The 25838-nt window shown below is 35.0% G+C and overlaps 5 protein-coding genes across 8 annotated transcripts; 2 read left to right on the forward strand and 3 right to left on the reverse strand.

Annotated features, from left to right (window-relative positions):
- Positions 1 to 107: 107 nt before the first annotated feature.
- Positions 108 to 5559, reverse strand: LOC106373876 (protein CHROMATIN REMODELING 20-like). Its single transcript, XM_022708865.2, has 13 exons — positions 4475 to 5559; positions 4317 to 4379; positions 4130 to 4225; positions 3937 to 4029; positions 3620 to 3810; positions 3288 to 3531; positions 2691 to 2804; positions 2499 to 2582; positions 1869 to 2013; positions 1514 to 1569; positions 1219 to 1445; positions 678 to 1145; positions 108 to 591 (listed from the first exon to the last, which is right to left on the reverse strand). Exons 1-13 carry the CDS (start codon positions 4652 to 4654, stop codon positions 228 to 230), a joined length of 2325 nt encoding a protein of 774 aa, XP_022564586.2. The 5' UTR covers positions 4655 to 5559; the 3' UTR covers positions 108 to 227.
- A 2447-nt stretch (positions 5560 to 8006) lies between these two features.
- Positions 8007 to 9352, forward strand: LOC106377029. Its single transcript, XM_013817177.3, has 4 exons — positions 8007 to 8239; positions 8336 to 8402; positions 8955 to 9035; positions 9124 to 9352. Exons 1-4 carry the CDS (start codon positions 8078 to 8080, stop codon positions 9183 to 9185), a joined length of 372 nt encoding a protein of 123 aa, XP_013672631.1. The 5' UTR covers positions 8007 to 8077; the 3' UTR covers positions 9186 to 9352.
- Positions 9353 to 9601: 249 nt separating this feature from the next.
- LOC106377028 (thioredoxin-like 1-1, chloroplastic) lies at positions 9602 to 11396 on the reverse strand. The gene is made up of 4 exons (XM_013817176.3): positions 10940 to 11396; positions 10612 to 10788; positions 10372 to 10536; positions 9602 to 10286 (listed from the first exon to the last, which is right to left on the reverse strand). The coding sequence occupies exons 1-4, from the start codon at positions 11153 to 11155 to the stop codon at positions 10035 to 10037; spliced, it is 810 nt and encodes a 269-aa protein (XP_013672630.1). The 5' UTR covers positions 11156 to 11396; the 3' UTR covers positions 9602 to 10034.
- A 5648-nt stretch (positions 11397 to 17044) lies between these two features.
- On the forward strand, positions 17045 to 19784 carry LOC106377030 (palmitoyl-acyl carrier protein thioesterase, chloroplastic). 4 transcript variants are annotated; one of them, XM_013817180.3, is made up of 7 exons: positions 17045 to 17299; positions 17517 to 17604; positions 17726 to 18256; positions 18333 to 18466; positions 18697 to 18810; positions 18942 to 19113; positions 19199 to 19784. In XM_013817180.3, the coding sequence occupies exons 3-7, from the start codon at positions 17753 to 17755 to the stop codon at positions 19520 to 19522; spliced, it is 1248 nt and encodes a 415-aa protein (XP_013672634.1). In that variant the 5' UTR covers positions 17045 to 17299; positions 17517 to 17604; positions 17726 to 17752; the 3' UTR covers positions 19523 to 19784. The 4 variants fall into 4 exon arrangements, with proteins under 4 accessions (XP_013672634.1, XP_013672632.1, XP_013672635.1 ...); XM_013817178.3 differs by having other exon boundaries at positions 17083 to 17299; positions 17439 to 17604; XM_013817179.3 differs by having other exon boundaries at positions 17097 to 17299; positions 17494 to 17604.
- An 884-nt stretch (positions 19785 to 20668) lies between these two features.
- On the reverse strand, positions 20669 to 22118 carry LOC106374922 (cucumber peeling cupredoxin). Its single transcript, XM_013814844.3, has 2 exons — positions 21672 to 22118; positions 20669 to 21205 (listed from the first exon to the last, which is right to left on the reverse strand). The coding sequence occupies exons 1-2, from the start codon at positions 21871 to 21873 to the stop codon at positions 20709 to 20711; spliced, it is 699 nt and encodes a 232-aa protein (XP_013670298.1). The 5' UTR covers positions 21874 to 22118; the 3' UTR covers positions 20669 to 20708.
- Positions 22119 to 25838: the final 3720 nt, after the last annotated feature.

The raw sequence follows: 25838 nt of genomic DNA on the forward strand, positions 1-25838 counted from the left end.
TATTAGCCAGATTCCAATTTTTTACCCAAACCTAATCGAAAACCGAAATAATCAAACCAAAATCGAACCAATAACCGAATGCACAAGGCTAGTTACTCTTAAAACTTCTCAAATCACTTTAGGTTTATAAGACACAAGTTTCAGCATGAGTTCAAGTAAACTCTATCTTGGTTTCAGTTCCAAACTTAAAATAAGCAAAAAGCAAACTCAAGCTCTTTTGCAATGTTTCAAAAGTAATCTATTTTGTGCGCAGGTGTAGTAACATCTTCCCACGTTAAGACGAGCCCACACTCACCACAAACCGTGCTGCTACCAACTTTTCTTCCTTGGGCTATGAATGTACGCTGATGCGCCGTTCTAGTGCAGTTGCGGATCACAAAACGACTTCTGTTGAACCTCTTTGGGAGCCGTGGGGGCACTGTTTGTGGTGAAGGCAAAGGTTTTTGGAGCTCTGGAGCTACACGCTGAACTCCTTCCCACTCAAACGCTCTCCTGTAAACTTCCCGGGCCTTGTCTTTTTCTTCCTTTGTCAGTTTCTCCTCTTCATTTTCTTTTAGCAATGTCTCATGCTCATGTAAACTAGAGATCCAACTCATAGTAAAATAAAGGACAGAGTGTGAGAGTCATAAGGACAAGTAGCGTTGAAAACCAAAGACAGATTTGTCTTGCAAACTTACTTGGGGTTGTGTCTCTGTAGTAAGTTCTCCATCATCTTGTCTGAGCAGCAACCAACCTTCTGTGAAGTGTTTTGACTATCTTCAGCTTCGTCAAATTCAAAAAGATGCAACATCTCTTCTTTGGAGATGTTCCTATGCACTTGTTGTCTATCCACAACTCTTGCAGCACGCCCCTCCTTAGTCACTTGCGGTTTATATATCTTCTCTTCAATAGTCCCACGTGCCATCAACCTGTAGGCAAATACTGGCTTCTTCTGACCATACCTCCAAGCTCCATATATAGCTTGAAGATCATAAGTTGGATTCCATGAACCATCGACTATGATCACACGGTTAGCAGCATAAAGATTAATCCCAAGGGATTCAGCTCTGGTTGAGATTAGTGTGCATTTCACCCTTTTGTTTTCAGGCTCATTGAACCTATCAACCAACTTCTGGCGTTCTGAGCTTACGGTTTTTCCATCAATTCTGCATCCATGCAAGAGAAGTTAGGTCCTGTTCAACGCCATGATGCTATAATATGAAAGAACAAGATACTAACCTGTACCAGTCTTTACCCTTCTTCCAGAACTTTCCTTGTTTGCCATTACGAGGTAGCCTTGAAAGATAAAGTTCTATGAGATCCAGTGTTGGGATACTCTGGCTAAACACGAGGGCCTTATCACCCACATCAGCACACATGGTTAAAATATCCAGCAGCAAGATCATTTTGCCACTATAGTCCGAGTCCTTGTAGTTAGTTTTGTCAAGCGAGTCCACCCACCAGTCCTGGCGGAAAGACATGATTAGAATCATGACAAATAATACAGTGAAGCTGAGAAGTCTATAACAGTTACCTCATGGAGGTAGCCATCTACTTCGTCTTGCAAACCACTCATAGTTCTTTGTTTCTCTGTTAGTATCCAAAACAATAACAATGACACACAAACTGTTAATTTATATACAAAAGGTTTTGAACTTGCTATAAATGTAAATCTAATACTCCCTCTGTCATAAAAAGTGTTTTATTTTTGTTTCAAAAAGAACGTCATTTTGTATTTTCATTGCAGAATTTTAAATAAGAGTATAGTTTTATCTTCATTGTATTAGTATATTAATTAAAGAGAACCAATATTTGGTATATTAATAGAAGGTAAAATAGATTTTTAAATGATTTCTTAATATGCCTGAAAAACTCTAAATGAGAGTTACCTCCCACAACCATGTTGCAGTCTATATGTTCATCACTTGAAGCGTCATCTGGAATACCAACAATGCTAGCTCGGTTAGGGACAGTGTTATTCTCATACAAACACGCAGACTCATCATCACTATTCTCTGCCTCGTGCCTGATAACCTGAAATAAAATCATATGAACACTCCGACGTGAGCCTAAAAAGGTATATTCCTCCGTAAATTTATATCTTATATTACATGAAAGTCAGCATAATATTAACTAGACAAAAGTTACCGCAAAACACAAACAATATGAGACTAATTCTCGAAAACCAGGCTCACTAACTAATTAAGACTTATATTTTCATTATCCCCTACAGATAACGGGTGACGCTACCTAAATTGTAACCCCAAGAAGTTTTCAATAAAACATATGCTACACTCAGTGGCGGATCTAGGAGAGTTTATAGCTGGGGACACCATCATAAAATTTGAACTAGTTGGGGGCACTAAAACAGGATTTGAATGAGTTAGAAACCATTCTCACAAGATTAGTTACGGAAAATAACAAATGAACTGGGGGCACGTGACCCCGTTGGTAACCAACAACATCCGCCCCTGGCTACACTATACTACCAGAAGAAGAAAATGATATGCAAAACAGACCTGTTTAGATCTTGTCTTGCGTCTCTTCCGATTCAAATGAAGTCGAAGTTGACGATCAATATTTATATCATCATCCTCTCTGACCTGTTGGTGATTTAATGTCATATTAAGAAGCCGCCAGAAAAGGTAATACTTCCAAAAGTAGAATGCTTATTCACATATATCAAAGAAGTAAGGTCGGAAGATAATTACCCTTTTATAGTTTTTCTTTTGTTCTTCAGCTAGGGCAAGCTCTCTTTCGTTTTCCATTGCATCAGCAAAAAAGGTACCTTCCAAGACTGCATCAATCTCTTCAATTTCCTCCACCTGAAAAAAAAAAATACTGTGAAAATCATTCTAGTATGGCTATGATATAGGATTATCAAGTCCGATATTTTAAAATCTCCAACATGAGATCTTCAAAGATAACTTGCCTCCCAAGGTTGTAAATAATGTCTTGCATCATATATATGAATGAACTTTTTTTTTTTTTTTTTTTTTTTATGAATGAACTTGGCTTAATGCTTTTCCCTGATAATTATTTGACATCAAGTTGGCTTACTGTTTTTATCTTAATAATTAAAAACCTACATTATAGTGTAAGTTGTGTTTCCTATCCTGATCAGGGTACAACAATGGACCATAAAAATTTCATAAAATTATTATGGCAAGTAGGTCTGAGACGTCATGCTTAACGCTTTTTTTACTTGGAGCGAAGAAAATTCAGCAGATGAATTATACTCAAAATCATCATCAGCATCAGGACTATATATCAAGAAAAATAAAAGCATATATAGATGAAAATTTAACCTCATTGACTCCTGGAAACTCGAATCCCATGGCTGCAGCTTGTTGTGGAGTGCTTGCCGAGTAAACAGAAGCCCAATTCTTACTACCAAAGGAGACAGCCTCATCTTTTTTTTCCGTAAAAACTTTGTTGAGAGATGACCAGTCAAGTTCAGATGGTCCAGCTAGAGATTCTTTAACACCATCATCAGCAAACTTTTTCTCCAGAAACCCACTAGCTCCCTCCTCCAAAAGTATCCCATGTCGTCTACACCAGAATATGTTTAGATATATATACCATCCAGTTGCATTACTAAAAGTTGAAGATAAACAAAACAAAACAAAACAAAACCTACTTTCGGACAGGACGGTGTGTGTGAAGAAAAGTCTCTGCGTTTGCCAATGATTCCACTGTTTCTTCTGTTACCTGAGTCCCAACCCAGTGGGTTCTTTTTTTCCAAAATTCTGTGTGGCAACGACTAGGGGCTTGACTTTCAATCATTTTGTACAACTTTGGAAGTTCGACTCCAGCACCATCAAGTTGTTCCTTTGAGAAAGAAAAAGGGAGAAAATAAATTTGTAAGTTCTTTAAAAAAAAGCAATTTGTAAGTTTTTTTTTTGAATGATAAATAAACCTTATTGTTAAATTTTGTGAAAAATAGAGGAACCATACCAACAAGTTTGCACTTTCAACTTCAAGATTATCAAGAGTTTCCTCCCATACGTCTTTAAAAGTCGTCATTTCAGCTGATACAGATTTATCCAGCTAAAAACATGCACGTTCAAAGATGTTTCATAGAAGAGAACAAAGGAACTTGAAGCTATGAGCCTATGATGGTAATAAAAATAAAAAAAGATAAGTTAACCTCAACACCACGGAGTGTGCGTGCTAGTTTCTCCCTAACCTCACCCTCTACTTTAGCAAGAGACTCCTCTTCAATTGCTTTTTGAGCTTCTGCCGCCTGAAGACCAATCATTGAGAGTGAGTTTAAGAGCTGGAGACTAAAATTGGCATATCAAGATCTCATGCAAAAGGAAGAGATTAATATATACCTTACTCTCTACTCCCACAAGCTCTGAAATCAACTCGTCTATCTCTTCCTCGCTCAGAGGTTTCTGCATGATAATAGACTAATAATTGAGAATTATATTAGATCATGCTGCCACTACAACGACAACAAAAATGAGCAAGAGATATCAATGTTGCTAACCTCAAGATCCAACTCATCATCATGTCCCATCAGCAATTGTTCTTCATCATCAGAAAGAGAAACACAACTTTCAGATCTTGTATCAACATCCTGCATCTCCTCATCTTGATTGTTGTTTTCTTCCATCTGTTGGTCATCTTGCATCTCCATTGGATCCTCGTTTTCCTCTCTTGCATCCATCTCTAGGAGTACTTTTCCCTTCACTTCCTACTGAAAAACCATTGTTAACCAAAACAGTCAGTTACAAGTTTAAATAATTGGTCGTCCACGCGTAGAAGCTAACAAGTACATGTGTGCATAAACCGTATCAGGCATTTATTTATAAAGAGGATATAATTGAATTCTAGTTGAAAAGGCAAACATGCAACCCTAAAAGATGAAATATAAATTCATATCATTCTCCTAACACTCCAAGTTTGAAAATTACAACGACGAACCGCATGGAAAGGTATTGATTAAATTTTGGGATAAGGTCTGATCATTTTATGACTTCTCATCAACCACACATAGAGAATATCAAACACTCCTTAAGATCTATGAACCACTCCATGACAAAAAAAAAGGAGAGGGCGATAAGGTTAAGGCTAAGGAGAAGAAGAGAGGCTTTACCAAAAGTGAGAGAATCCTGGTGCAACTCTCAGTGCAGAGAGACAAGAGTGATCACTGAGAGCGCAAGAGAGCGTTTTGTTAGGGTTTGGGTTGTGGGAGACAGAACCTTTGGCAACGGATGGTCGGGGATTTAAAACTGTTGGCCGCGCTGAGATGTGTGGAGATTGTTTTGGCTTCAGATGTTTAAAAGTTGATTTTTAGGACAGGAAGAGACGTGACTAGTTTTGGTAAAAAAGTCAAATTACAGTTTTTTCTTTTATTTATTTCCTTTTTTCCATTCAGCAAAGGTCAAAGATACTATAAGAGCATACTGGGTATTCTTCCATACTAAATTGAACCAGAGAATGTAGTCAACCTTGTTTATGGTATAAATGGGAAAGTTGAGCTACTTACTACACATCTAGTGGTCTTTTTCCAGGAAATTAATTTTACTATAATTTGATTAAACAAAAACAAATTGGATAATTTTATCCAAAAAAAAACATCTAACTAAAAATCATCCAAATTTTTAATAAAAGAAAAATCAGAGTTACTGAAATCTATTAAAAAAAATTGGTAGTTTAGTTTGAATCCAATTTATGTCATTCATTTTCTTATAAAATGCATAGCTTTTCATTAATCTTTCGAAATATAGTCCAGTGTTTTTAATTTCATCTAGAAAATCAACCTTATATAATTTTTAAACTAAAGCGTTCTTTTCTTTTTAAAATTTGAAAGCTTTGTTGACCTTTTTATGGGGAAATATGCGACATGTACATAGCAAAAAAAGATTATATATATAACCATTACAACTTATGCTATGATATTTTGTATAATTTTATGAAATATTCCAACAATATCTTTCATCTGCGCGTGAAAGGTTGAAAATCATTTTTTAATCTGACAGTTGGAAAGTGTGTTTACTTACGAACCTCTCGCATGCGAAACAGAAAATCTAGGTGAATAAAACGATTGTGCGTTAGAAGGAAAAATGGTTGACCCGGCGAATAATGATTGTTCAGAGCGACATCAATTGGCTCTTCAAAGTCACGGCTACAAAGTATCTTCCATTTTCAAAGCGGCGTGAGCGATTGTAGAGCACACGTCAAGAAATCAAGGTAATTCCAAGATGATTTTATAGCATAAAGGACTAGAATTATGAGGTCAAGCAACAATTTCATTGACAATGAGGTAAATATGTGAATCAATATCTTTACGAATATGAAGAATAATGCTATGATTGGATTGGGGAAGATGAACAGTATCTCGCGTCATATGTTCCATACTATATTTAAATTACAGTATAGTATGATACACTTCTCTTTCTCTTCTTTTACAAATTGTATCTCTTGCTCTGCCTCCTAATTTTTTTGTCACTGCTTGATCAATTGCATTGTTTTTTCCTCAAAAACCGTCGGCACTCATCGTCTCATCTTCTTCTCTTCTTCTATTCTATTTTATAATCATAGATGCTCAGCATGGGCAGTTGGCTAGTTACGAACCAACCAGGCGGGCGAAAAATAATCAACAATTACTTCAATTTAGGATGGATAGAGATCATAAAATTAGCTCTTTCAGATGCTCAGCATGAGCAGTTGGCTGAGTCGCAGCTAAAGACAAATTATGCTAATGGGATCCCATATTTTTTCAGTCATATTTGTACACCAGTTGTGTCCCGTCAGTTGGTTATTTATATCAACATTTTATGTACTATCTTCTTGTTCACTATTTATATGTTCTTGTATTATATACCAGCTGTGTCATTTATATACTATTATCTTTGATAGTATAGAATGACTTTCAACTGCTTACGCAACAACTAGCGTATATGTGGGTCTGTTATACTAAATTCCACAATTGTGATCCTCTCACGGTTCGAAGTAGTTTCTTGTGTTTCTTCAGGCGTCATTTACGTACCCCAGTGAATTAAGTAGGTAGGATATTTTGTTTACGTTAGTAGATACTATAATACATACTTTTATAGTATAGTATCGGCTAACCTTCTGTCCCGCCTGAAGTTATTCTATATCCCAAATTGTGCAACATCATATCTAACTCGCACATTTTTTCTTGTCTTTTTTGTTTTTCTTCGTCATTCACATCGATCATATTATTGTCACCATCACTATTACTGATTGTTTTGTCGCCGCCGCCATCTTCTCTTCGACCATTGTCACCAATTGTCATCTCTTCCACCTCCAGTAGGTTATTTTCCTCCTCCCACCACATATTCTTCTCTTTTACTTTACGTAGCAACAACAACATCTCTTCACCAGCCGCTTTTTTTTTTATACATTCACTTTTACTGCTATCAGTTACAAAATGATCTAAGAAAATAAACTAAATTGTATTTTTTTTTTTGTTTCATTCTATTATGATTGGTAGCATAAGAAATTTGGTAGATACTCTGGTGTGTTTCTGCTTCGACTAACCTATAGATTGTATAGTCTAGAATATTATTGCTGGTGTGGTGTTTTTGTTAACGTTGGTAACATGTTTCTCTTTTCACCATGTGTATTTGTATAAGTGCTCAACTATATTATATGATTTATAATATAGTATATTTCAGTCATGTTTGCCACACAATGTGACGCGCATATACTCACGCGCACGAGAGTAGAAGAAGAAAAATGTCCAGGTTTGGATCTATTTGTCACATCAACTATTCAATGGCTATATTCTTAATTTTTTGAACTCTTATGAATATTGGGTAAAATCACCCCTTTTTTTAGCTCGTAAAAACTGTTTTTATTTACAATTTTAGTGTACATACAAATTACATGGATTAACCTTTGAGCAAGGGGCCTGCTAGCGGCAGTCTTAGAATAACCCAATGAGTTTCGAAACATGTGGGCTTGGTTCAACAATAAAAGATTTTTAGAAAAGGCCCAAATAAGAGACAAGGCAAAGGCCCAAATAGAGTAGTGGATTTAGGGTTTTATTAGGAAGAGAACTTCTATTAAGAGTTTTCAAGTGGGAGGCGAGAAGGTTTTTCTGTTTGGGTAAGAATCATCAATGGCGAAATACAATGAGATAGCGAAGAAGAAGAGAGAGGCGAAGGCGGATAGGAAGCGAGCAATCCACGGCGATCCACTCACTAATAAACTGAAGACCAGAGCTCCCGTTGTCGCCGTCTCCGGTAAACGTCAGAAAAAACTCCTTCGCAAATGGCGCAGAGTAAGAATCTAACAAAGCCTTATTGCCACTTAGTTAGTTTTTTTCAAAATTGAGTAGAAAGTGTTACTAATAATAATTGTCGTTGGTTGGTAACAGGAGCAGAAAGAGATGGTGGAGAAGGGTCTTGTTACTATGGAGGACGTAGAGATGGCTTCTGCTGAAGGTTAAATTTACTGACCTTTTTGTTTTTGACTTGTCTCTAATTGATCTCTTTGACTTCAAAAATTTTTTTAGAGATTGCAAGCAGTTTGAACTTGAAATCTGAAACTTCCTTGCTTAGAGCATCTCCTACCCATAACACTATTTTAGTGTCAAAATCACACTATTTTAGTTTAATTTCAGCACTAAAAAAAAGTTCTCTCCAACCATAACACTAAAATTCAAGTTAAAAACTTTTTTATAATATTATATGTATTTATATTTTTATTTATTATTTATTTAATTGTCTATTTTATTAATAAAATAAGTGAATATTGTTTTAGTGGGATGAATACTGTTGCATCAAATTTGGTCTAAAATTATAGTGTTGCACTAAAACGGTGTAATTTTTAGTGTTGGGATGGAGAAGGTTTTTGTGTCAAAATCACGCTAAAATAGTGTTTTTGAGTTGGGCTTAGTTGTCAAGGCTTTGTTTGCATTTTCTTTGATATTGCAACTTCTTTTATTTTTTCATTATTGCTTGACTAAAACTTGCTTTTCTGATCTCGTCTCATAGTTGCATCAGAAGACTCCGAGAAACCTGCAAGAAAATTTAGCGTGAAGAAGACAATAAAGCTCAATAAACTAAAGAATAAAGGTAAACATTGAGTTTGCAGGCTCTCTTATATCTCATTTGATCTCAATGCCTATTGTTTACTTGATACAAATATGTTCCTTGTAAGCAGGCAACAAGAAGAAAAGCCAGAAAGCTGGTGGCAAAGTATCTACTGATCAGATGCTAGAATGATCAGACTTGGAGTGTTTCAATAGGATTTCAACTTTTGTTACCTTTTCGAATCCTATAGTTTTTCTACTGCTAAGTTTTTTTTCTAAAATGTTGTCGCTTACAAAGATCTCTTTTTGTATTATGACTCGGGTGCTTATTCGGTTCTTATGTCAAAGAAGTCTCCATCATATCAAAGTTGCAATATCACCCGAACCTTCTCTGCCGATTCAATTTCATCTCCCAGATTGCAAAATCTTTTCAACGTTTGCAAACGTTTAGAAACACTCGCAACTTCTTTTGACATAAGCCAAAGAACTCTTTAACAAGTAAACACACGCAATAATAAATTAGACAAAAGAATGCTAAACTAACGAATGTAAATTAACCCATCATATGAAAGAGATAACAAGTCACACACCACCATTTGAAAACTTTAATAGCTTCATAAACGACCTTTAAAACATTATATAAAATACCAAATCCATTGAGTGATATTTGCAACATAATTTTCACTGGATGTTTTTACTTGCATAGAAATACCTTAAAGCAGTTAAAAAAAAAAAAACAAGCCAAAGAAACAAAGCATCCTACTGAAGCAGATTGAAGCAGAAAGCTTCCATTGTGTGCACACGACCTTCCACTCTCAATCCCATAAGAACTGAGCAAAACTCGAGAACCATAGGAACTGGTCTTGCTCTAGGAAAACCACATGAAACCGGTTTTGCTCAGGGGAACCCGAAAAAAAACTAAACCCCCATTAAACCGGCTGCTCCAAGAACTTACAACTTTTAGGTACTGCAACATATATATCCAGTTGCTAGTACTACCAAACTGTACAGAGAAATGTTTATTCGCTCACAGAGAACCATATCATCTCCCTGCGGAGACCAATGTCTTCTCATCATTGGCGCTCATCGATGGATGAGGAACAGCAAGACCTGGTTTTGAAGCGGGGACGGGAGCTTCTTCTTCCTCAACTGGTACAGCCCTCGGTGTGTAACTAAAGTTGAGTTCTTTGTTGGCCGCAAGCGCCACAAGCTCCTTCTCTTCAAGCCCTTTGGTCGGTCCGAGGCTGCACCTATCTGGACTATGCTTCGCCAATGCATCTCTGAACTTCTTGATCTGAACATAACAAACAAAAAATAGATGATTATTATAACTGAATGATGATCTCTCGAGTTAATGTGGAGATGATGAGAAACGTTACCGTAGCATTTGTGCAGCTGAAGCTGCAGACACGACCGTGAGCGCCACGGTAGAATCGAAAGAAAGGGAGGACGTGGACACCGAGACTGTAACACATGGACTTGTGCTCCTCGTAGTTCACCTGAAGAAACTGCACATCAGGGTTCTGCTCTGCCAACTGACATATCTGCAACATTCATAACGATTATAAAAATTTGATCTTTTTTCTAGCATCCAAAAAAGTGAATCTTTATTATCATACCTTAGGATGAAGAGCCTTGCATCCACCGCAGCCAGGAGAGAAGAAGTCAACCACAACGAGCTTATCACCAGCGTTGGTTAGAGAGTCAACAAGCTCCTGAGCTGAAGAGATCTCTCTCATGTTCTCTTTCAGACCCTTCTCCCACCATTTCTGAGGCGTCCCGATCCTCAGCGTCGTCTGCATACATAAAAGTTAATAACTTTTTTTAACAGATCCAAGAAACCAATTCGAAAACCCTAAATGGCTAAATCACAAGTCAAACCCTAAAAAGGAATAATCTTTAGTGTCGATTTCATCTGAATTAGATCTCGCATGTGCGGATAATTACCTGAGCTGTGATGGATGATGCTCGGGAGCTCCTTGTGAAGGTCTGGAATTGAGTATCGATCTGTCTCGGAGGCTTCAGCTTGAGAGAAGAGAAGCTCTTTCTCAGACCGAAACTCACAGGTGATGATGAGACAGAGTAATCATCTGCATGGTGGTGGTGAGTCACGCAAGCTCCTCTGAAGATCAGATTCGTTCTGCTAATTGCTGCTTCCGCCATTAGAAGAAAAGTAATCAAATTTAGAACGAGAAGAGACTCAAGAAGAGGAAAAGCAACTCTCTCTCTTTCTCACGGAGACAACGTGTCCTCTCAGCAATCTTTAATCGCCAGCAGGGCTTTTGTTTTTTTTTTCTCTCTTGCACGAGAAAATTTATAAGGAAAAATGAAAAAAGGAAAGAGTTTTCTTCTGGAGGAGAAGAGATGGCTGTTTGTTTCTTTCGTTAGGAGATCTGGACCGTTCGATTTGGATTTGAAAAGTTTTTTAGATCTGACGGTTGGTTTTTGTGATAATGAGTTGGAGTCGGTCAGGGATTAAAAAAAAAAAACTGATTATGGATAAGGTTCGCGAGTTTTCGCGGATGTTAAGCAGAATTATCTAATCTTGGAATCGGATTATGTTTTTTTTATTTACCGTGTTTTAGTGTGAAAATATTTTTTTGAAAATGAGGTGATGAATAGTAAATAAACATATACTCGATCCATTTCATAAAGTTACGTATTTTTTTAAAAAAAAATTGTTTCAGAAAAATTTAATTTTTACATTTTAAATGCATGTTTTATTAACTAATTGCAAATTTTTAAAAACTTAATTGTACTTATTAGATTTTTATTAGTTTAAAATTATAAGTAAAAAATAATCAAAAAAAATTATGCAAATTTAGTGTGTTTTATTAAAATCTGTGAAAATTTTAAAATATGTAACATTTTAAAACGGAAAGAGTATATATCGGTTTTCATGTTTCTTTCACTTTACAAAAGATTAGATTCAACATTTGCATATCTTCATTTGCTTTGCATAGATTAAATTAACTCATTGACTAATCTGCTAGAATTACAGAAAAGAAAATGAAATTAAAATTTTAAAATTTTCAATTATGTGATGTTCCATCCCTATAACGAATGGTAGACAAATAGAAGGGTTATAGGCCTCGTGAATATTTGTGTTCTATGTGAAATGAGTATATTTTTTGAAGAAAATATGTGAAATGAGTGTATAAACGACAATTAGCGTAAACGACGTTTTAATAGAAAAGTAATGGTTCATATTTGGATTTGGAATTTAAGGAAGCAAGTTAGAGCATGTTTATTGGTGTTTCTTAGCATAGGATCTTAGGTTAATTAGGTTTAAAAATAAAAGAAAAATAGCTATTAACCGAAGAGGCGTCTCTTAATTAAGGTCGTGAAGGCACGGTTCTTATGAGCCACGTGTCGCAAAATAATTGGAGAGAATAGCGGTGTCGTGTTGCTTCTTTCTTTCTCGACGTTTCTCTCCTCTCATATGGCGGAACCGCAGGACGAACAATCTCCGTCTCTTGATGATTGCCTTAAGCTTTTGAAAGTAAGTCGAGAATTTGTAGAAAGAGTAATCTGTAGCTCTATAGAAAGCGTTTGTTGCTCTCTGAAGTTTGATTGTTTGAGTGTTTTTGATTGCAGGTAGTGGCGATGGAGGTGAGAATCATGGTGTGTATCTGCGGCTGCCTGTTACAGTTCTTGCTGCGTTCTGCCGTGTCCCTGAAATAACTTCTTCAGTTGAGATGGTCTCCCAGATTCCCCTTATTCTCGAAATCATGTCGAAAGGTATGTTAGATCGCCTCATTCTTTAACATGTGATAGCTTATGCGTCTTTCTAGCTTTTGCATAGTGTGGCTTCTTTAAAGTTTAAGACTTTGGATTTTGGAAATTTTAGACCAGCGACTAACATTCTCTAAGAACGCTACAAGCTTTTGTATTTGGTGTCCACGGCTTGTGAAGTTGGTGTCATGGCTTTGATAAACTCTGGAGGCTTGAGAGTGATAGCTCCCCAGATGTCTGATCTACCTGATGGTAACTTCTTTTTTCCTTTGCTTTGGATTGTTTCACGGTTTATATAATGCACATTAGATAGTAGTGAATGCTCTTTGTTTTTAGTAAGAAGTTCCTGATGGGGGGTTGGTTATATATAACCGGTGTCAAAGAAAGTGTGCCGTGTGCTGAGGCTAGATGGATTTGAGAATAGTTTTAACTAATGTGTTGAATGTTATTCAGGCTCACATGCTATGGAGGTTGCTATAAAGATTCTGCAGCTATTGGTTAGCAAGCTTTCCAGCGAGAGCATGAATATTGAACGTTTCTTTGAATTGTCTTTGGTGGTGAGTCCACTTACTTGACTATTTTCTTTTCTTTTTTTGCAATGATTACCAAAGCTTCCGTGCTTAAGTTGGAGTTAAAATTTCATGTTGTTCAGGTTGCTGCTGTTGCACGGCAGTTTGCGGTCTTGCACAATGCCCTGAAGTTTGAAGCACTCCATCTACTGTCTGCAGTCTTCTGTTCCGATTATTCTGTGAGTTTTCACTCCTTTAACTTATACTGAGTTAGCTGTAATTGAATGGAGTTGTATCTTTAGCTGTAGTTACTAGCATGGTGTAGGTAAATTCAATGATAGTCTAATTTTGAGTTCTTCTATATGTTTCATTCTTTTGATTGGATGCAGCTGTCATCCTGATGACCATGACTTCAATATATTGATGCTCTTTCATATTCATATAATGTTTCCATTGTAGTCGTAGAAGGTCTACATATGTCTTATATGTGTCGATTATGTGTGTGACGACTATGTGTGTGTTATATTTTTGTATCACGAGAGACACACATTGTATTATTGTTTCATAGTCATGTGTTGTATTATTGTTTCATAGTCACCAGAGACACACATTGTATTATTGTTTCATAGTCACATTGTGTGTATGTGGAATATTGTATCACGAGATTATGTATGTATCACGATCACATTGTGTGTATATTTAATAAATTTTTTTTAAGAACCCTTAACTTAAGAAACCACCAATGGATGACTAATTTTAATTGTTTCTTAACATAATCCCTTATCTAAATTTTAATATTAAAATATTATCTAAGAACCCACTTAGGGGTTATTGCAATAAACATGCTCTTAGCCAACGCATCACCCACGTCACGTGGGTCTCACTGCCTCCACCACCTTTAATCTCTTTTTCTTTCTATAGTTCTAATCTAAATATTGCATGAAAGGAACTTGTATAACCCTACACTCATGACGATAGTCAGTACGTTACAAGAGAGATATTTAATCGTAGCTAAGTAACAAAGTCCGAGTGTTGAGAAACACAAACTTGACGTGGACCAAAACATAACAATGACTGTGGTTATTAGTGTTAATGCACAGCATAAATTAAAAAAATATAGCTAGTTATCACTGTAGTTGAATAATTAATGACTAATATGTTGCGATTAAGTGTTTTGGCAAAATGAAAAGATATAAGAAGTAAATGTATAATAGTTGCACGAAACAAAAAAAAAAACTACGCCATATGTTGTCCAACACGAACAGCAAAATACAAGAGCCACAATTTTGTGAAAGGTGACAAAATGCAGCTACTTATTCTTTCTTTATTTTATTTTTTTGTAGTGATCACCATGTTTTTTCTATTTCGAGTAAAAATGTATATCTTTGTACTTCACATGAAAAGTTGCATCAATATCATCAGGTCGGCCGAAGCGCTGAATAATATCAATATTACAATTAATCTCTGAATTATCAGTCGGCCAATTAATCTCGTAGTTGGCTCTTTGTTTTGAACAAACGTCAATTAAACTAAAAAAAAACAAAGAAACTTAAAAGAACAAAACACCATTTGAAACAAATATTTATTTAATTGTTATATATTGATTATGTGAATGAATAGTTTATTTTTTATACTCGTGTTTATACTACCTCAATATTTAGCCACTACCATCATCACTTGTGATTCCAGAGACAGGGTGAAGAGAAACAATGTGTAGCTACTGCCATAATCTAAAATTCCTGAGGCAACACCTGAACATAGAAAAAAATGAAAATTACTATCCTTTTTATCCTATTATGAAACAATGATAGTGACTAAGACCATTGCTCGTATTACACGATGTCATTAATACTGAAAGATGTGAAAGAAGAACACTCTGAGAGATAGAAGAAAGAGATGATTATTACCAAACACTTTTAAAAAGTGAAAACAAGTTGTTCGTTTTTAGTTCTTTGTCTTTAGGAAAATGTGACTTTAATATTAATGCAGATAAGTTCTCACCTGCTTTGTAAATCAAAGTTGCATCTGGTCGCCACAAAAATAGTAAATGCTAAGAAAACAATTACTGCTTGTATAACGAAGTATACTCGGGTTCTATGCACAAAATACTTTGATTATGCAACTAAGTATTGCTGCAAATGGTTGTTTCTCTTCTCGTTCTTGAGTTTCCTGAAAGCAGAGGACTCTATCTGCCTCACTCTTTCCCGGCTCACCAATCTCTCGCAACGAGTCCAACACTTTGTCCAAGTCCTGCCTCTTGAAATGCTTTGTCAAAATATCCTCTGAAGTTTCCACTTCAGGATCTGCTATCACTTCTTGCATTCACTAACCCCATCTCATATTTACTATTATTGAGCACAAACTTTCAGTTGGTTGTTAGGCCTAAACTTTCACCCAGTTATTAAACTCTCAGTTTCTTGTTGGGCCTAAACTTGTACCCATTCGGTCATTAAACTTGTACCCATACGGTCATTAAACTTTCAGTTAGTTGTTGGGCCTAAACTGCCCATTCAGTCATTAAACTTTCATTGCAGGCCCACTTTTATCTCTAGTATTTTTTTTTTTGTTTCTAGAAGAATTTCAAACTTATAAAATAAATTTTAGAGGGTTGTGCTATTGAATTTACGAATTCAATGGATTCCAAAAGAATTTAATTGCAGATAAAAGGTATATATTTCAAGTTTTTAAAATGTTGTTCCTTCGATGTTTTTAAAAAAATGCAAGTAAGAAAGAGAGAAGATAATGCACATGATGTAGTAGTACACCGTGTTGATGTCTCTTGTGCCCACTTGATGATTTATTACAATTCGTCGGTGCCAAAAGTGACCATTCTCTGCTAACAAGAATCTGATACCCGTCTTTTTCTCTATGAATATATCATAGTGAGTGATTGGTTAGTTTGATTAGCAAATACTCAAATGCGATAAATCAAATCCAAAGTATGGAAACCTACACGAAATTAACAATCAATCAAGTCATAGCGTGCCACAATCAGCATGAAAAAAATTAAGATACCAAAATGCGAATGGATAAATATGCCTAATCATGTTAACAATCTTGTTACAAGAAAAGGGTAAAATGGTAAATAAATAAATAAATAAAAACCAAAATGTGGTTTTATATCTCTATAATATTATTTGAGAAATCAGTTTCCTATGTGTCGCGCTCACGTTAACTCTCATCTCATGATGGTTGATTATACTAATATCCTTAATGAATTAATTTTCCAAATAACATATATAATAAAAAGTAAATATTTAAAAAGTTTTAAAAGCAAATTTAGAAACGAAAATATATGTATATATATATTATGATTTCATTAAAAAGGAAAGTTCAAAAAATAGTAATATTCCATTTAAAAAATATTTATAAATAACATAAAATATAATTTTGAAGTAATAAAATAGTTTCTTTATATCTATATTTTCTTATATGAAAATATATATTTGTATATAATGTGAATACCAAAGCATAACACTATATACTTTAACGAGGGAGATATATTATATTTTATTATTATTAAAATTATATATTTTCTTAATATATATAATTTTCTTTTAAATTTTTATGTTTCTAGAACTTAATATATAATCAAGATACCAAAGCAAATCGGAATTCTCATTTTAAAATTATTTAAAATAAATTTTAATTTACCATTTAATAAATCTAAAGCATAAAATTATTTAGAATTTAAAAAATATTTTAATTATTGTAAATATTGATATGTGTTCATGAACTTCAAAAAATGTATGAATTAATTATATTTGTACTTATATATATGCATGAGAGTTTAGAGTATGCACGAGGGAGATAAACATTTTTCTATATATAGATTGATATTTCCACCCAAAAAGTATTATTGAGAATTGCCAAAAAAAAAAAGAGACCTGAATTAAAAAAATAAATAAAACTGAGAAAGAAAATACAGAGAGACAAATTTAAACAAAACGAAAGGGAGATCGAGAGAGGCACCGCACACACACACACACACACACACACAAAGGAGAATTTTAGGGTTTGGGGAGACTCCGAAGAGATTGGCGTAACCTTCATTGTACAATTCGTAGGATCTCTCTTCCTTAAATCTCGTTTGAATTTCGTTATCTGTTTGCTTTCGATTCAATCGCTCTATCGAAATAATGTGTATTCGAATCGAGCCTCCACGATCTGATTTTATAGATTCTTCGTTGTTTTGATTTCAGATCTGGATTTTTTCCCCAATATCTCTAATTGAAAATTGTCGATTTCGAGTGTCAGCTGAGAGTATTGTGAACCTGCAGATGTGGTTTGGATTGTTTATAGCTCAATGGTTGAAACTTGATCATTCTTACACATAAAAATTGTTCCTTTACTTGCGTTGATTACTTGGTGAGCTTATCCATCTTTCTAATTGTTAAAGGTGTTAGCTTTTGAAGTATGCCACTCTCTTTTTGTGTGTTCGATTAACTTGGTCCTCTTTATTGTTTTTTTTTTTTTGTGTGGTGTTTAGTGTCTTTGAAAGCTCATCTTCCTCGTCATGGTGGCTACTTCCGCTACGTCCTCGTTTTTTCATGTTCCATCTTCCTCCTCTCTTGATACTAATGGGAAGGGGAACAGAGTTGCGTCCACGAACTTCGCTGGACTTAACTCAACGCCAAGCTCTGGGAGGATGAAGGTTAAACCAAACGCTCAGGCTCCACCCAAGATCAACGGGAAGAAAGCTAACTTGCCTGGTTCTGTAGAGATATCAAAGTCTGACAACGAGACTTCGCAGCCCGCACCCGCACCGAGGACGTTTATCAACCAGCTGCCTGACTGGAGCATGCTTCTCGCTGCCATAACAACGATTTTCTTGGCGGCTGAGAAACAGTGGATGATGCTTGACTGGAAACCCAGGCGTTCTGATATGATTATGGATCCTTTCGGTTTAGGGAGAATCGTTCAGGATGGTCTTGTCTTTCGTCAGAATTTCTCCATTAGGTCTTATGAGATAGGTGCTGATCGCTCTGCGTCTATAGAAACTGTTATGAATCATTTACAGGTAGGTACTACTTTGATTGTTATCACACTTGTCAATAGATATATATGCTCATGACAAGCTCTTATGCTAATGACAGGAAACGGCCCTAAACCATGTGAAGTCTGCCGGACTGCTGGAAAATGGGTTTGGTTCTACTCCCGAGATGTTTAAGAAGAACTTGATATGGGTCGTTGCTCGTATGCAGGTTGTCGTTGATAAATATCCTACTTGGTAAGCCATTGTCAGTCTTACCACTTAACTTAAAATCATTATGCTACTGTCTCTGAGAATCCCTGGTTCTCGTTGTGAGTTATCCAAATTATCTTGCATAAACTTGAGTATGCAAGTTCATGCTCTCACTTGCTCATGTGACTAGGACATTTTGCACCCTTAGATTACATGATGTGCTTGCATATTACAGTGTGCATAGATCATTACTTATTCAAATATCTGACTAACAGGGGAGATGTTGTGGAAGTGGATACATGGGTTAGTCAGTCTGGAAAGAATGGTATGCGTCGTGATTGGCTGGTTCGGGATTGCAATACTGGAGAAATTGTAACGCGAGCATCAAGGTCAGAGTTCTTATGTTTTGGTTTACTGACTCCAGCTATTATCATTTTGCTCTCTGTTTGTATTGTTTGCTCTGCCATTAGTTTGATAATAGAGACTTTATATATGTATGGCAATTTTCTTCTTTTTGCAGTTTGTGGGTGATGATGAATAAACTCACAAGGAGATTGTCAAAGATTCCTGAAGAGGTTCGAGGGGAAATAGAGCCTTATTTTGTGAACTCTGATCCTGTCATTGCCGAAGACAGCAGAAAGTTAACCAAACTTGATGACAAGACTGCTGACTATGTTCGTTCGGGTCTCACTGTAAGTACCCTACCTTTCAACAACAAGCTTGTCAAAACTCTCGAGGTTGGTTCTTATGGATTGGTAATGAAACTTTTTTATTCAGCCGAGGTGGAGTGACTTGGATGTTAACCAGCATGTTAACAATGTAAAGTACATCGGGTGGATACTGGAGAGTGCTCCAGCAGGGATGCTGGAGAGTCAGAAGCTGAAAAGCATGACTCTGGAGTATCGCAGGGAGTGCGGGAGAGACAGTGTGCTTCAGTCTCTCACCGCGGTCTCTGGATGTGATGTCGGTAACCTCGGGACAGCCGGGGAAGTGGAGTGTCAGCATTTGCTTCGTCTCCAGGATGGAGCTGAAGTGGTGAGAGGAAGAACAGAGTGGAGTTCCAAGACAGAAGCAACAACTTGGGACACTGCTACATCGTAAACATTGGTCCTTTGGTTCCTTTGTAAAACTGTACCTGCTGCTACCTTCTTGCAACCACCACCTTTGTATATTTCTTCTTTTTTGTTTTTCATTTTGCTTCAACGGAGACATATATTATTATTTATTTAATCTTTCTATTTTTTTTTATTTTTTTTGGTATTCTTATGGGAAATGGGTGTATTATGTGATATATTATTGTAAACCCATGTGCCAGGGCCAGACAAGGCAATAACTTTCTTATCCTAAAATTGATTCTACTTTCTTTGTAGCTGTTGCCAGGTACTTTGAAAGGAATGTGATGCTTTGTTAGTATCTGTCAATTATTTGAACGGCTATTAAAGAGACACGAACAACGGTTTTGTAGTTTGTCCAGCAAGAATGTCATTAGAAAAGCCATAAAGCAATTAATCATGAAAGCAAAGTCTAAACTCCTGCTTTGACTAAAAATCTAAGATATAAAGCCATAAAGGTAGAGACGACACGAGTGTTTGAGACGGAAAGAGACGAGGTAGAGATAAAATTTAACACACCATGTATTATTAGCTAAGTAAATCAAGTTAAGTGATGCATTTGTAGTAAAATAGTGTAGAACCCAACCCTCTTACCGTCTTACGTGCATTAAAACAAACTTTACTTCAAATTTGTTTGCTAGCTGTAAGTAAGTGGTTGTGTTTGACTTTCGGGTGGATGTATCCTCTTCATCATTAGAGTAACATAATCTTCAAGTATATGACCATCCAACTCGATATAATATGTTTAGAGATGCCTTCTCCCTTCAGTTATTGTTCAATTATCCTCCAACTTAATATTATATATTGCAGTTCCACTCTATATTGACGTTGAGAGTTACGTCATGAGGAAACATCACCATGTTTTTTTATGGAGGACCTCCAACGCAGTCTCATCATAATCTATCTATCAATGACATGCTTCTTAATTATCATCCACTGATACCACCAGTAATAATACAATTACCAAAGTTATTAGCTAACTTGTAAAAAAACTAACTCAAATCGTTCTATTGGTTTCGTTTTTTACTAGGATACTTATTATTATACCTCAAGAACACACATATTTTATGTATATAATTTCGCAATTATTATTATTATAATTATAAGCTAAGATAATTATTATGATATCTCCAAATGAAAAAAAATGATTATTATACACACACAAGAAGAATTTTTTAAAAGAATGATGCTAGGAACCCCATTAAAACCAAACATAACAAATTATATTTTGTAACGGAAGAAGAACTTTTACTGCCCTTAACCAAACTATCATCATCATCACTCTCAATATCTTTGGGATGGTCAAAATTGGCGGGAACTATAGTATCTGGAGCAACTTCATCATCATCGCCGGATTGAGAGGATTGGCCTGGTCCAGGGGCCGTTTCATCATCTTTATCTGGTGATGGTAGGCCTTGACCATGTGTTACATTTATCATGAAATGCTGCCCAAATTTACATTGTTCGCCGTCATAGTTTCCTGAGAAGAAATAATTGAGACCTTCTTTAACAAGAGGAACACTAACTGAGACCGGAACTGGAGATGTTGCTGAAGGGTTTGCAGCCGACCACTCTGTTGTACTATTGTCTTCACCGTTGTTGTAATTACATTCTTTGTATGTTTTGAAATCATATGTCTGCACCACCGAATGGTTGCTATCTGTGTTGAAAACTACATTGAACAACACATAGACGTTTATGACTTTAGACTTCATCTTAAACATAAACCAAAAACAAAAGGATCGATTCAAACAATACATTTTACTATAGTAACATCACAACTTTTTAATATAAATATTTGTGTTGATTATTGATTGAATTAAATTTCAGTGCACCAATAAAATGATTAGTAGATAAAAAAAATACCATAAAAAAGAAAATGAATGTCGGATTTTGAAATTATATAGATATGGATTTAAAAGATTAGAAATTAATCATTCATCTAATCTATACACAAACTCTAAACGTATATTTATTTCAATCATATTTACTCTCTAAATATTCTTTCTTTTTTTGTGCTTGATTTAAGTTTGTTCACAACAATTTTTCACACCATAACAAAATTAAAGCTGGTTTTTATTAGATTACTATGGCTTTGCAAACTAAAAGAACAGAGATGAAATCTGGCGTGAACTTACTGAGGAAATCACCCAAAGAAAAGGTTTTGGAATCAGCCCATTTCTGATAATTCGCAGAAGGTCTCTCCTGGATATCGAACCATCCCGTGGATCCTCCCACAGTGTAGTTCTTGTACGCATCAGCCGACAAACTCAGAAGCATAAGTGACACGATGAGTAACACACTAACACAAGATGATGAAGATCTCATGTTGTATGGCATAACTCTTTTTCTCCCTCTCTTTTCCTCTCTCAATTTTCTTGATTCTGACACTTTTCTTTGCTATAAAAGAAATTAAAGGAAGAGGAGTCGTCTATACATAAAGTAATGAGCTCGTCATTGGCGGCATGTGGAGAAGTCTTGATGTTTGGTGATACGAAGGAACATGAAACAATGCAAACTGGTCGGTCCAATCATATACTGACGCCTTATTCTCCGCCCCCACGTGATCTCTCAGCTTACTTTTGCTGTCTTTCCTTCCCTACACTTTCAAAAATAAATATCTGCCGGCTGTCCTTTCTACAGTCTACTAAATGGAATTTTACATAACGTGTTTTGTAGTTTTCTTACTTTTATAAAGCTTAGGCTTCCAATGGTAAAACCAGTTCAAACGAGATAGATCAAGCAGATCATACAGATCAAACATGACAAGTGCTGATCAAGCGGGACAAGTGCTGATCAAGTGGATCATGCAGGAGAGAAACATATCAAACCGATCAAATAATTTATTATAACTTATGAATAACAAAATCAGTTCAAAACTATAGATCATATATTAAAACAATAAAAATTACACCTAGACATTTAAACAAATATCTTAAATGTTATAGAATCGGCCGAAATGCCTGTAAATGTTTTATAAGATATTTATACTTCTTTTAATTTCTTTTTAGGTGATCAAGATTTTCTTAAGAGAACCAGTAGGTTACACTAATATTGAAATTTTGGTTAAATTTACCACCAGGAAACTTTCTACCAGTAGGTGTAAGATATTTGACGGTAATTAGTCATAAAAATTATTTGATCGTACAATTCAATAAATACACGTTCTCGGTTAAGATTTCATTTAAAATTGTATTCTCTCAATAGATTTACAAAATTTCGATCATTTACCTATATATTAAATATTTTAAAACATAAAAAATATTAACTACTTACTCTTTTTGATATTTATGTAGGAAGATTTATGTCTTCTTCCTTTGAAAATGTTGTGTTTTGTCGGCGATATTGAACGTCATGCTTATAATTTAAAAACAACACAAACAGTATTAGTGTAACATACTATATAGTTTGAGCTAATCATTATATATTATTTATAAAATCAAATAAATATATTTTAAAGTTAAGTGTTTGTAATAAAATTATTTTTTATCAAAAAGAAAAAAAAAACAGATCAACACCACCAAATATTAGCGGATGAGATCTGCATGATGATCTCTCGCTTTTTCCACAAAAAAACAAAAATGTTGAACTGCATGCAGATCTTCTGCTTAAACTGCTTTTGCAAATAGAAAAACGTGAATGGTAAATGTATTGCGGGTGAACCGCACGTGCTGCACTTGTCCTGCCCTTTCATTCGTAACCTTAGAAGGATTGATTCACTTTGACCAAAAAAAGAAGAAGAAGGATTGATTCACTTAACCGGTAAACCAGCGATTCGACCATTTTTAATTAATATCAGAAGGATTCGGTCGGCTAAACCGAGAAACCAATTTTTCTGTAAGCAATCTTTTGTTCAGTTGGTTTCAAATAAGTGGGGACTCATATATACTAAGGGTCCGACTGGTGACCATCCGGGAAACAAGAGGAACGAATAAAAAAGGAATGTACGGGAATAAAATACCAGGAATGAAAAGGAATGGTTATTCCTTATCAAATTTGACAAGGAATAATTTTGTTCTTTAATTCTCTACAAAAAAGGGAATGAAAGGGAATGAGAGGAAATTATTATTCCTTGTGAATGGTAATTTTTTTTAGGAACGTCAGGGAATACATTATTCCTCGTCGTTCCCTGGTCACCATTCATACCCTAAGATATATTCTTGTATAGCAATGATAGATCTATCAAATAGTTTTATAATCAAGAAATCTGTTGCTTGTTATATACTACAAACGTATCTTTTTATCTTTTGTAAAGTCATTAGTAATCTCGACGGAAATCGTTTTTTCATTTTTTATAAATAATAAAAATATATTCAGGTAAAATATTCTTTTTATTTGGTAAAATGACTATTCAATTTGAGTCAATAGGGTGGCTGCTTTGGGTCATTGCAAATGGAAGTCGTAAAGGCCCAAAGTGGCCTACTAGAAATAAAGCAAACGGTGTGGCCCTTCAAAACTCTCACTTTTCCCGTCAGGTATCCTACGAACTCGATTAATAATAAGATAGTGTATATGATCATTATTTAAAAAACAAAAAAAAAACACATGTATCAAACTATAACTAATCTTTCCTTTCAGTATGGTTGTCTACTTTTTTATTTCTATTTTTTTCCTATCTATGTTTTTTTAAAATTATTCACTTTTAATTTATATTCTTAACCATATATAAATATAATATATATATATATATATATATAGTACTTGGCATTCATCCCTTGTGTAGTTAGGCTTTTCTTACAAAGCATGAAATGGAAGAAAAATAATAATTACAATTAGGGTACCTGATTCAGTATACAAGAATAAATTTCTCTATAACAAAGAGAACAAGATATTAATCGTTAATGGAAGGAGGAAACAAAAAACCCTAACAACGCAGTGAAAAAATGCAATGAAAAAGGAAGAAAGAAAAAGAAAACATTAAAGCGAGTGGACAAGACCCGTCAGAAGCACAAAGAGCCAAAGCCATACAAAGACCCCCAACTAACATGATTTGACGTTTCAGATTCTGTTTTTCTTTTGGACACCCTTCATTCAATATCTCTTCTTTCTCGCTAACTCATTCATTGTATATCACTTACTACACACAAGTTTTCAAATATATATTTTTCTTAAATGTGTGTGTATGTGTGTGCATGGACGAGACGATGGAAGGTGTACGTAAGTGTCTGTATTACTACTGGAAAGCGTGGCCCACATCTCTAACCTTCGTTGCGATCGATCAGAATTGTATAGATACCTACAATCTCTATCTAATTCGTGTTTATTTTGGACTGTATAATTAATAGGTATTATGTATATGCTTGAATAATAAATTGATGTCGACCGTGGAAACTGTATATACTGACTGCAGTTTGGTCGATGCTTGAGTCATTTTTTTCCAATGTGGCATTCTTTTAGCAAAAGATGACTATAACTACAAGAGCTTGTTAACGTCTCGAATTAAAAGAAAAGAAGAGAAAAAAACTACAAGAGCTCATGTACATATTTTTTCTTTTAATTCGATACGTTAACAAGAATTATTATGTTGACCACATACTAACTACACAGATTTTATAAAACGAGCATGCGTTACAAAAGTCAAATCATTGATGTTTTATGATAAAGAAAACATGTTCTTTTTCATGGTTTTGAAATGGTGAAAACGGTCACTGCATATCAATACTACCTTTATATTCCACAGTTCTATTTTAGGGATGGAGAGCAGTCGTATCACATCTTTTCTCATACAAAACTTGTCGGCTACAATTTTTTTTTTTTGCCATTTATCATTTATCAATGCTACCTGCAGTGATCATCTGCCTTCTAATATAGTGTTCCAATCAGCAACATAAAATGTGACTTAACAACAATCATGATAGTCAACCGGATTCGAGTTTTGTGGCTGACAAGAGAAGACACGAGAATTAATTTCTCATCAATTTTTGTTTCTCTTTTCTAAAGATGTTAAAAACAACCATTGAACTATTGATTGGGAGCCTTTGGATTTTGGAAAGAATGTTTCTTTGGAATGAGTGATTCTCATAATTACCTCAGCACCATAAAAGTTACCATATACACATCCTCATATGGAATTTTATCTTTTATTACTCACTCTAAAAAGTACATATACATGGGCTCATCGTATATATACAGATATTTATCTATACTCAAAACAAATATTTAAAGTCCAAACTCATTTTATATATTTATGTTTCTTACTCAAAATCCTTTTATTTATTTTTAAAATAACCTATATTTAATTGAAATAGAATCAATCGAATTCCATACATCTTTAAGCTCGTGTGTCACAGTAGTACTACAAAACT

Source organism: Brassica napus, chromosome C8, assembly GCF_020379485.1.
Source record: "Brassica napus cultivar Da-Ae chromosome C8, Da-Ae, whole genome shotgun sequence".
In the NCBI taxonomy this organism is placed as follows: domain Eukaryota; kingdom Viridiplantae; phylum Streptophyta; class Magnoliopsida; order Brassicales; family Brassicaceae; genus Brassica; species Brassica napus.

Coding starts and splice junctions, on each gene's coding strand:
- LOC106373876 (XM_022708865.2), bottom strand. CDS start 4,654: ATGGATGCAAGAGAGGAAAACGAGGATCCAATGGAGATGCAAGATGAC. Junction 2,014..2,498: donor GCAAGACAAGATCTAAACAG/GTCTGTTTTGCA, acceptor ATTTTATTTCAG/GTTATCAGGCACGAGGCAGA. Junction 592..677: donor CTACAGAGACACAACCCCAA/GTAAGTTTGCAA, acceptor TTTTACTATGAG/TTGGATCTCTAGTTTACATG.
- LOC106377029 (XM_013817177.3), top strand. CDS start 8,078: ATGGCGAAATACAATGAGATAGCGAAGAAGAAGAGAGAGGCGAAGGCG. Junction 8,240..8,335: donor TCCTTCGCAAATGGCGCAGA/GTAAGAATCTAA, acceptor GGTTGGTAACAG/GAGCAGAAAGAGATGGTGGA. Junction 8,403..8,954: donor AGAGATGGCTTCTGCTGAAG/GTTAAATTTACT, acceptor CTCGTCTCATAG/TTGCATCAGAAGACTCCGAG.
- LOC106377028 (XM_013817176.3), bottom strand. CDS start 11,155: ATGGCGGAAGCAGCAATTAGCAGAACGAATCTGATCTTCAGAGGAGCT. Junction 10,789..10,939: donor CATCATCCATCACAGCTCAG/GTAATTATCCGC, acceptor TTATGTATGCAG/ACGACGCTGAGGATCGGGAC. Junction 10,537..10,611: donor GCAAGGCTCTTCATCCTAAG/GTATGATAATAA, acceptor TGAATGTTGCAG/ATATGTCAGTTGGCAGAGCA.
- LOC106377030 (XM_013817180.3), top strand. CDS start 17,753: ATGGTGGCTACTTCCGCTACGTCCTCGTTTTTTCATGTTCCATCTTCC. Junction 18,257..18,332: donor CTGTTATGAATCATTTACAG/GTAGGTACTACT, acceptor TGCTAATGACAG/GAAACGGCCCTAAACCATGT. Junction 19,114..19,198: donor ATGTTCGTTCGGGTCTCACT/GTAAGTACCCTA, acceptor TTTTTTATTCAG/CCGAGGTGGAGTGACTTGGA.
- LOC106374922 (XM_013814844.3), bottom strand. CDS start 21,873: ATGCCATACAACATGAGATCTTCATCATCTTGTGTTAGTGTGTTACTC. Junction 21,206..21,671: donor TTCTTTGGGTGATTTCCTCA/GTAAGTTCACGC, acceptor TGTTCAATGTAG/TTTTCAACACAGATAGCAAC.